This window comes from Marmota monax, unplaced genomic scaffold (genome assembly GCF_021218885.2).
Source record: "Marmota monax isolate L192 unplaced genomic scaffold, Marmota_monax_Labrador192_F-V1.1 WCK01_AAM20220418_F8-fsc02659, whole genome shotgun sequence".
Classification (NCBI taxonomy): domain Eukaryota; kingdom Metazoa; phylum Chordata; class Mammalia; order Rodentia; family Sciuridae; genus Marmota; species Marmota monax.
The window spans coordinates 1-11,151 of record NW_026695128.1 but is presented as its reverse complement, the minus strand read 5'-3'; the positions used below and the strand labels follow the sequence as shown (position 1 = coordinate 11,151).

Sequence of the window (11,151 nt, the reverse complement as noted above, 5' to 3'; positions counted from 1 at the left end):
TCCCAGACCAGCTGGTGGTTGGCCACTGGTTCCACCTTTACATTCTAATGAGCTAAAACACTAGAAGGTTAAGTGTGGGGACTCGGGATCTTTGTCTAAAACACACTATTCTATGTTCATGCATTAGATCAGGTCTCCCTATGACAGCCTCCTCGGGGTTTGAATTAAGTGATACAAATAAAGCAATGCCATGTAAACTGTTGGGGCTCTTGTCCCTTGTCACTCTCCCAGCATACCTACAGCACAGTACCTGGGAAGCAATCCTTTTGGAGCCACTGTGAACACTGAAATATATGATGTATCATCCGCTCCCTCTGGGCACTCTGCTAATCTTTGTGATTGGAATAAGAATTGTGGCATGTGGTGCTAGGAAGTCAGGAGAGGCTTGGGGTGGTCACCTGACATGTACTTTGGCACTTGTCTCCAACAGGCCTCTGGATAGGAATGCTGGCCTGTGACACTTTTTACTTTTTTTAAAAAAAAAACCTATCCCTTCCAGTTGGACAGAAAGCTAGCTGCAGAGGAGGTGAGTGAGTCGGTTGCCCCTGACCAGCATGGGTAGTGACTGTTCAGCTGGAAGTGCCTGAATGCATCAGGACTTGGCAGTGGTCTGGGGTGTAAGCTGGGGGGAATGTGAAGGGGCCACTGGAGCCTCAGCCTCTATTCCTGACATTGTGGTTGGCCAGTATAAGCACCCTCCATAGTTACAGAGAGAAACGTAAAACCCAAGCCTTTCTGTGATGGCCGACCTACTGAAAATCAAAGTAAAAAGCTCAACCCGACTAGCCTGAAACCAGATAAGTACCCATGAGTGTGCTTAGATTTTAAATAAGGTAATGAAATTACTTGCCCATCATCCTCTTGGATAAGTGTTTTAAGAGGCAGCTTTCACTTCTCAACTTAGACCCTGTCTCAAAAAATAAAAGGAGCTGGGGATGCATCTCATTCATAGAACACCTCTGGGTTTACTCCCAGTAAAACACACACACACACACACACACACACACACACACAGCACACAGAATATAAATGGCTTCAAATTAAAGATTCAAATAAAACAAAAATTGCAAAAACCACTAACATTATAAGTTGTGCCTAGACTTGTTCTAGGCACAGCCTGATGCCTGTCTATTCACAGAGCCTCTATAACCCTCTGAGAAGCGGGTGGTGCGTCCTGCCCAGGGGACCCCTCAGCCCCCTGCAGGCATGGGTGCTGTAAGGCCCTGGCAGGGGCAGGGGTTGTCTGTGGATCTGCAGTCTTTCATCCCACTAACATTTTCAATATCACGGACTTGGACAAGTACTTGCTCACATTGCAGTTTTTTTTTCTTACAGCAGTGATATGATATAAACCAGAGCAGTAAAGATGATTTTGCCACAGAGCCTCAGGATGGGATCCAGTGCTGATCCAAATTCCTGGATGCTTTTGAGGCCTGGAATTGGTGAATATCTTTGGGTTCAATGGTGAATCAGGCCACAGGTAGCCACCAATCAGTATCTCTCTTCTCCTTCTCCCTCTCCCTCTCCCTCTCTGCACCCGCCCCCACAACTCCACCCCAAGTAACCAGAAACCAAAGTCTGAGAAAATTTTCTTGGCTAAGAATTTAAAATGAGAAAGCACAATAAAGAGAGTTAACAAATACCACCTTTGCTAGACAAGAGCAAAAAATGAAGAAAACTTACAATCAAAGGATCATCTCCAACAGGAATGTCCGAGGTTCCACATGAAAAATGATATCAAAATTCATGTCAGTTTTATGAAATATAACCATTTATTTTAGAGAATATATTAGTAGATAAGCCAATAATTTAGCTTAACTAGAAATTACAAAATACAATATACTAAATGAGAATTCCATATTGAAATTTTATGTAAGATATTCTATGATTGATCATTCTATCAGAACCACAGTTTAAGTAACTGTTTTCCTAAATTAGGCCAGTGATTAATTCTTGATTAATTCTTGTGAGATGATAAAGATATACCATACTGCAGACAGCCTTAATGGAACAAATTACTTAACAAAATTGATTATACATTTGATAGTGCAAATTATATTTTGTCATTGAGTGGGCCAAGTCTCTTTTTCAAATTCAAGGAAAGGAACTGAGGTCCTGCAACCAGGAGCTCCAAGGCACAGCATAACATTCCCTGGAGAGAACACCCCGTTCCACATAGGCCTCCTTTGGCACTTTCCCTCTTGGATGAGGGACCTCAGGCCTTGGTGATGCAAGGCTCTAGAGAGAAGATCTACCCATTTGTTCAGGAGATCCTCTTACCCTTTTCCATTCTTTTTAGTATGGCCAACTCACTTAAACAGCATTCTCTAAACTTCACTATATTATCTACTCTCTCTTCCCTATGAAGCTCTCAAGCCCCAAAGTCCTAATATCCAAGGCCTCTTTTTTTTGTGACAGGAAATGATTCCCCCATTTTAAGTCCTGCAAGCTGAACAGAATAGAAAGGAACCTCTCTGAGGTTTAAAAGAGTGAAATTTACTTGTATGGTACTCTAGAAATCAGATAATTAAATAAATACTTGTCCTTGAAGATCACTGACTTGCAACTTTAGGGTCCTGAGAAGACTATTTGCAGGTGGGACCACCATGTTGCCTAGGCTGGCTGAGAACTTCTGCACTTAAGCAATTCTCTGTCTCAGCTTCCTAAGTAGCTGGAATTACAGGCATATGCTACTGCTCATGGCAATATTTTCACACTTACTTTAATCAGAGCATTTTAAAAAGTGCTAGTTAGATTTCAATAAGATGTAAGTCCAACGTTATGTGAAAGACAGGTGATACTTGCAGGAAACTGGCAAGGATTTTCTAGCAAGCCCTTAGAGCTTACAAGACATTTTGAGTGATATTATTCACAAAGAGCATTTATGGATAACCCTGCAGACTGTAGCAACCAACTACCTGCACATGATAGAGAACAAATGAAAAAGGATGAAGAGCTCTAACTGCTGGACGTCAAGTTCTCAAGTCCCAATGGATGAGGGGCCACCTCCACCCCAGCCTTGCTCCCCCAACCCCAATTTTAGTGCAGCAAACTTCAAAGGGAACTAGGAATAACTAACCTTTCTTCTCTGTACTACAGAGGACTACTGGTAGCCCTGGGCAGTACTGAGCTCTTGAAAGCTTCACTCTGATGGCGGCAGCAGGGGCAGGGGATTGGATGTCCTATGAATTGGGATGAAAGTCACTGAGCAGGTTCAAGTCTTCAAGGAGTCTGGATTTAGCCAAACACATTCCTGCCCCTAGCACATCTAGAATAAATTCTCTAACTATTCTTATTATTGGGGAATGTCAGGACTTGGCTGAAATGGCAAGTTTTATTAAAGGTGAGTGGTAATGACTTTAGGTTTCATCATGGCATATGTGCATATTTTCTGATTTTGGTAGGAGTGAAAAATTATCAGTTCATTAGCCATTTATAGAGGAATAATTCAGTAGAAGAGGTTGAATAGACTCATTCTTCAGTAGTATCCAGCCTGGAAAGAGGAGAAAGTGGTTTAGGTTACTCAACTGATTTAAAAGTCACCCACAACCAGTCTTGGAACACAGTTAAATACCCCCTATCTTAAGAGACTCTTAAATGTATTGTACAATAAAGGCTATGCATCCTTATGAAGTCTAAGTGTGGTTTTAACTGAAGACCCAGGGTCACACCCTTCCTCAACAGTAACAATAGCAAGAGAGGCTATTCTATTCAGAATCAGCATGTAGGTAAAAGCTAGGGCTGAAAACACTCATCTATTATGCTGGCGCTGAAAACAGGAAGCTGAAATCTGCACAATTTGAAAACTGATAAACAAACTTGTTTCTAAATTCAGAAAAAGGAATGAAGTTATTCCATCCACTGAAGCCACCGAAGTACGATCCTATTTAATTGTAAAAGGCCAATGGCATTTATCAACTTGGACCTATGATGTTTTTCCACCCTTCAAACCCAGACTACCTATGATGCTTTCTGTAGTTTATAAGCTTTTTTTGAACTTTGTGGACTTATGTTCCAAATTCATTCTGACTCTAGTAAATTAATAAAATGAAATCAAACATCTAACAAAATGAGTAAACTATTAAGTGCAGAAAAGCCATTTCAGAAAAATGTTTATGATTACAATAAATGAAGGCTTATCGAATTGACAACTAAATGTATATTTCAAAAAAGCTAATAGGACTTTGAATATTCCTAACACAAAGCAATGATAAATATGAGATGACAGACACCAGCTGCCCTGATCTTATTAAAAATTGTGTACAGGGGCTGGGGCTGTGGCTCAGCAGTAGAGTGCTCGCCTAGCATGTGCGAGGCATTGGGTTCGATCCTCAGCACCACATAAAAATAAAATAAAGGTATTGTGTCCAACTACAACAAAGTTTTTTTAAAAAATTGTGTACAAGTAGCTAGATGTGGTAGCACATGCCTGTAATCTCAGCAACTGAGGAGGATGAGGCAATAGGGTCTCAAGTTTGAGACCAGCCTCAGTAATTTGGCAAGTAACTTTGTCTCAAAATAAAAAATAAAAAGGAATGAGGATATGGCTCGGTGATAAAACACCCTGGGGTTCAATCCCCAGTACAGAAAAAAAAATTATACAAGTGTTGAAATGACACACCGTATATCCCATAAATGTGTACATTATGTCAATTAAAAGTAAAAAAAAAAGAACTTAAAGTAAATACAAAAAAAACTTAAGTAAATACACAATATAGATTCATTCATTCATTTAAAATTAAACATGATTTGATAAAAAGAAGATTAAAATCTCAGAAACCAGAGCAGAGAAGCAAGCAAAGAGGCAAAGAAAACCAAATTTCACTGGTCCTACCAATAGTGAATCAAAAAAAAAAAAAAAAAAAAAAGCAACAAATGTGTCAGTTAGTAGTAAGGAGCGTGGAGAGAGAGTTTAAAGTAGCCTAGAAAGTCACCAATGCCCACTTCTGCACTGTATAGCTCAGGCCCAAGTGAGGGCTCAGGAAAGACCTTGATCAAAGTCTTAATTAAGCCAATAACTGAGCCAAGAATCAAACTCACAAATTCTTGTTCCCAGCTAAAGGATTCTATATGTTATTGCTTCTCTAGATCTGCACAGAGGAAGACCTGACTGCCAAACCCTTCTTGTGAATTCAAACCTACTTGGTACAGTACACTGCACCTGGGCAAGTCTTCTGGGGACAGGGTGAGCCTGGGGAGCACAGACCCAGCCTGGTTTTCCATATTGTCCAATAGGCTGAAAAATTCCACCCCGATCAAGATGCATATAAGGCTAGGGGATCATTGTCTCAGGAGAAGAGCAAAATAGGCAGATAAGAACCAGAAACCCAAGCCTGGCTCCAACCACATCTCCACCCTAGGGATGATTATAGAAGTAAAAGTAGAAACCATCTAAATTGCAAGTTATATTTGATTCAATACATTTGTCACTATGAATTCCAAAGTCAAACTTTTTTAAAAACTCAAAGCTAATCTGAACAACCGAATGATTTAAAAATTATTCTTAAATAATGAAATGGAGTTCAAAGTCTAAACGGTGACTACAGGTCTGAAAGAGCTGGCCTTTCCTCCAGGAAAGCTGAGTGTGTAGGGAAGAGAAATGAGGCTCATAGATGGCCATTCTTTTTCTAGAAATGATGTAGGCTCAGCAGTTGCCCCTATACATTTCTCTTAGATTCCCAGTGACCCACCCTGTCCTATTTAAATCTGTGAGTAAGGTGAATTTTAACACTTCAATACTCTCGGCAAAGTCTGAAACGAGACGGGTAAGTTTAAACACTCTACTTTCAGTAACCCTAAGCCTCCAGTTGGAGAAAAACAAGTACCAAAAAACAAAACAAAATAAAAAATACCCAAAAACTTGGCCTACCATATGCATAGAAAGAAAATAAGGAGTTCCTACCTCACTCTTAAAAGACAGAGTTGGATTTGAAATGTCCTGTCCATCACTGTTTATTGGACCAATGCAGTCTGTGAACTACCAGACAAATCAACAGGGCCTTTCTCCTCAGCACAGCTCGGTATTTCTGAGAAAACCCAAATGATTTCAAATGTAACTGGTATCTCCAGTTCCACCAAAACTGTGCTACTGTAAGACGAGCCAACCCCCCCTTTAAATTTCACACAAAACATAGATATAAATATATTAATTTCCATTAAATACTTGAATCTTGCCTCTCTTTCATGCCCATTCTTCACTGGAAGTTGTCAAATGTTTTCAATGCATTTCCTTGGCTGGCCAGGGGATACAATGACACAGGTGCCTTCCCCCATTCCATTCTAACTTTCAACCCCATAGATTTTCTCCTTCACACCAAATATACACAAACTGCCTGGAGAAGGCAGCTTTCTCAAGGGCCTCTTGCTAAGCCCATCTCTAGAATAACCAATCAACAAAGTCAAACATTATCTAGTAGTTAATTATGGGGGGAAACACTCAAGCCTCATAAAATATCCTTCACCACTACCGTCCACCACAGAATGCTCTCTCCCATCCCCGTGGCATGCTGAGTTCATGCACATTCAAGAGTGAAACTGAAGCTGAAGAGGGAAGTCGGGTACCATAAGGATCAGAGGGTTAGACAGCTCAGGACTCTGTAAGCAAATTCCAGTATTTTAAACTCTTAGGCCAGAGGTCAGCAAACTTTTTCGGTTAAAGTTTTGGTCAATCTCTATCACAACTATTCAACTCTGCCATAGTATTAGGAAAGCAGGCAAAGATGAGAAGTGAGTATGGGTGTGTGCCAAGAACTTTATTCATAAAAACAAGAAGCTGGACACTGAACCTGTGTGAGACACTAAAAGTTTATGTAGAGTCTTGATAGAATTAATTTATAAAACTAGAGAAGGTCTAAGACAGGAGAAAAGAAGTAAAGGTGGCAGCCACTGGGGCAGGACCAGAACCGGCAGCTCCCGAGGAAAGGGGACTCACCTTGATAACCACTGCTGCCACCACACCCAGGAAAGTGAGCAACAGAAGCCCAAGTTTTCCTTTGTTGAACTGTTTCAGCACGAAAAATTTTGCCCAATCCACCTTTGACTGGCTGTTGGGAGGATACCGGAGTTTGTTAGCACCTTCTCTCTTCAAACTTTTTAATAAACAGGGACGTTGATGAGAAAAAGTATCAAAACTATGTTTTCCGTGATAAGCCCCCATCCCACTGGAACCTGAAAAGAGAAGAGACAAAACAGTTTTCACTGGAGGTGACCTGGGCTACTCCTCTGCCTCCACGCAGATGGAGAACACCTACATGCACTCCCTGCTGCATGAATGCCCACACTGAATTTCTCTGCCAGCAAATGTCTCTTTTCAAGAAATCCTCCCCAGTTTTGTCTTTAGCACAATCAACCTCCCTTTCAACCAGGATGCTTTCCAAGAGCAAGAAAAGGATTTGTAGTCCTTCTTGGGTAGCAGGTACTATGTGAAAAGTTTAAATAGATTCTCTATAAGTCTCACTTCATCAGTACTGTATTGAGTTCTATCAGTTCAGTTTCTAGAAAGGGAAAGGGAGCTCACAGGGTTAATTAACCCGCCTAAGGTCATGTGGCTGTTGAGTGGCAAAGCCAGAACATGTCAGACTCTTCTCCTATCATCCCAATATGGCTCTATTTATCCATGACTCCATTTACCCACTTGCTTCCTCCAAGCCAAGTAGTGACAAAGACTAGGGTGACAGGGTTATGCAGCTGGGTGAGAATAAGTAAGTGAAAACTTTGCCCTCTAAGAAGCCAGTTCTGTGAAAGTTTCTATTTTTCTAACTCACTATGGGTACAACAGACTGAGAGATGCAAGGGGAGACACATGTGCTGGGCAGGGAGAATGGCAGGTACATGACACAGGGAAATAAGGCCAGGTAACTGGAAGACAAGGGGCAATTTATTAGGGCCAGGCTGTAGGTGAAGTGGTAGCTGAAGCTACAAGAAGGGATAGATCGTTCAGGAAGCAAGACTGGTTCACAATAAAGCCCCAGGACCAAACCCTGAGAAACCCTAACACTGAGGAAGAGCAGAGGCCAAGGGGCCAGCCAAAGGCATGACCAAGGTAGGAAGGAAATGGGGGAAAATGTATAAAGAACTTAAGGAAGAAAAATGGCGTGAAAAATACTTAAAATTAAAGGTAAAAAGCCACATAAAGAAAACTACGAAGTGTTACTGACAGACATAAAACAGCTATATAAATGAAGAGATGGAACACTTTCCCCTTAAGACTCCATATTTTAAAGATCTAAATTCTTCCCAATTTGTTAAGATTAAAGCAATTTTAATCAAAATTCCAGGAAATCTCAAAGGTATTTTTTTCTCTTTGAGTAGGAGGAGATGGTGACTGATTTTAAAGTTCATCTTGCCTAGGTGATAGGCAAGAAAACACTAGAAAATAATATCCACAAGGGATATACTTTTAGATATTGAGCAGAATTGTTCCTGAGGAGTAAACTACTCGATTGGTTGCATGTATGGGTTTTAGAGACAGGAAATTTGGGCTCAGCTCCTGGTTCTACTATTTACTAGCTATTGGTCTCTAAAATGCATAGACTCAACTCTTGGCAGATAATAAGCACATTTGATATGCTAACTACATAGCTAACTATAAAGCTATTGTAATTAAAACTGGCACATTGGTCCAGGGAAAGATAAGCAAAAAGTTAAGGAAGCAAAGAGGAAATGTAAAAATGACCCAAGTAATTGTTTTTATTGAATATAGATGATAGAAGGATAATTATGACAAAAATGGTCACAGCACAAACTTACTCTTTGGAAAAAAATAAAGGTGTATTCTTTCTTATAAAACATTCCAAAATTAAACCCATGGTTAAAACATAAAAAGAAAATTAGGCAATTTAAAGAAACTACACATGAATATCTATAATGCTAAAGTAGGAAAGACTTTCTAAGCCAAATTAGAAGTTGGAGGCCTCACAGATTTGACTATACAAAGGTTTCAAATCACAGACAAAACTGACAGACAAATTACAATCTGGAAAGAAGTAATTTGTTACAGATACAGTTAATTTTTTTTACTTATAAAAAAGGCGACTTATGAATCAATAAGAGGTGACCACAACAAAATATCTTAGGACATAAAGAGGAAATTCACAAGAATCTTTAGCTCACCCTCACTAATTATGACAGGAGTTCAAATTAAAATGAGACCCTTTTTGGTCTAGCAAATGGAATAATCCAGTTTAGGGATATAAGGAAGTGGACATTCCTACGCTGTTCACAGAAATAGTGATAATACAACTAGCAAGATGTGTTGAAAGCAACTCTAAAGAAAAAGCTGAGCTACATACCAAAATTTTTGGTGTTATACACATAATTAAGTGTCTATGTCTGAGAGGTTATTGCATGTTTCCTTATATCATTCTGTGTTTTGTTTAACTGCTTAGGCCTTTTGCCATTAAGCCTATGTTGTGTCTAGAATTAGAAGAAAAAAGCATTTCACTTCAGGAAAGAAATATATAAGCCCTTTTAAAACAGTGATTACACTTCTAGACATATTTTCTAAAGAAATAATCAGATTGTACAAATATATTACAAAAAAATTATAATACCCAAAACTTTGAGGTCACAAAAATATAACTGAAGGAATTGCTAACACAAATTTACCAGATTCATATGATGGAACAGTTACTAAAATCATGACATAAAGCATTCACACTATCCTGTCACATACAATAAGATACCACTTTGCACAGAACATTAAATCTGTGTAGGCATATACACATATATGCGCAAGACATATATCAGTTATTTTCACATGTAGGGTTATGAATAATTTAAATTTATTTTTTAGGCTCTTCTATTTTGTCCAAGTTCTTTTAAAAAGCCCATATTGCTTTTGCATTGGTGAAGGAAGGTTTGTTTTGTTTTTAAAAAGAGGGTATTACTGATGATGCCACATGTTACCTAGCAGAAATAGGAAATAAACCCAATTAATTAAATGTGCAAATAGGGCACTGGTAACATCATGTGAAACAATAACAGATTTGCTGTGGTAGCACAGTGGGGGACAGAATCTTGTGGGATGAGATGAGGATCTAGAGACAACAGTCTAATCTTTTAAGAATTTGGGCTATAAAACTATAAGTGTTCCAGCCAAAATCTCAGGAGCCAACTTGCTTTCATTCACCTGTTCCTTCACATACACTCCATCTGGAAATTCTGCTTGACCCCCCAAATATTCCTTCCTATTCCCCTATCTCTTCTGCCACCACCCTCTCCAGTCTGGATCTGGTAGTGTCTACCTAGTCTCTCCCCAGGTCTCCCTCACGTATGCCATATGTCAGTATCGTGCTGGGTGCTGGTGCTGTTTACATCCCCAGAAGGGACCAGTAGCACTCATGGGAGCAAGTCAGTGCTCCTTGGCTATGGAACAAGGTTTCCTTAACCAGGAACAGATGTTGCTGCCAGACTGGCTATTCATCCCATGGATTAATTTACATTATTACATATAGAGAAAATAAACCAGGGGCTTTCAAGATAGTTGCTTCTATAGTTTGCTCATTGTTGTGAGACTTTTTCCACATTGGTTATTCTGTACTATTGCTACTGTACAGCAGAGATATCTACCACTTAGATCCCAAAGAAATAAAAAGGTGAGTCAATCATCTCATGTGGGGAAGAGAGAGGTAGATCACATCCCAAAGGGAATGGCCAGGACCAGGCTGTGTCCACAGCCCATTTTCTCTAGAACATGGGAATCTTACTCTCTTCAAATGAAGGACAGGCAAGCATAGGCCACTCGTCCCCAACAGAGGGCTGAGGACCCAATACAGGTACTAGCTGATTATACTTGACACTACCTTGAGTGGAAAACAAAGGGATATCAGAAAACCCTCTGAATGTTGTCTCTTCTCTGACATTCTAAATGTTTCTTTCATTACCTCACTGAGAGAGAGAGAAAGAGAGAGAGACAGAGAGAGGGAGAGAGAAAGGGAATCTCACTAACTGAGACTGGAGTCTTAGTCCTCAAATCTCCTAAATATAGGAATAAAATAAACAAGTAAAGCAATGAAATGAACAAAGTACCCACAAGTATGGCCAGTGCTAGTGAGGACAGAAAGTGGTGACAGGACAGATTCACCCTGGGGTACAAGGAATCAGGAAACTGGATGGCTGGGGAAGGCCTCTCTCAGAAGAGAACAATCATGC

At 39.9% G+C, this 11,151-nt stretch overlaps 1 protein-coding gene across 1 annotated transcript; it reads right to left on the bottom strand.

Annotated features, from left to right (window-relative positions):
- Positions 1–1,749: 1,749 nt before the first annotated feature.
- LOC124081821 (aldehyde dehydrogenase family 3 member A2) lies at positions 1,750–7,166 on the bottom strand (the record flags this gene model as incomplete). Its single annotated transcript, XM_046428182.1, is given in 2 exon segments — positions 1,750–3,493; positions 6,932–7,166. Coding segments are annotated over 2 exon segments (250 nt in total), but the record flags the coding sequence as incomplete, so codon positions are not given.
- Positions 7,167–11,151: the final 3,985 nt, after the last annotated feature.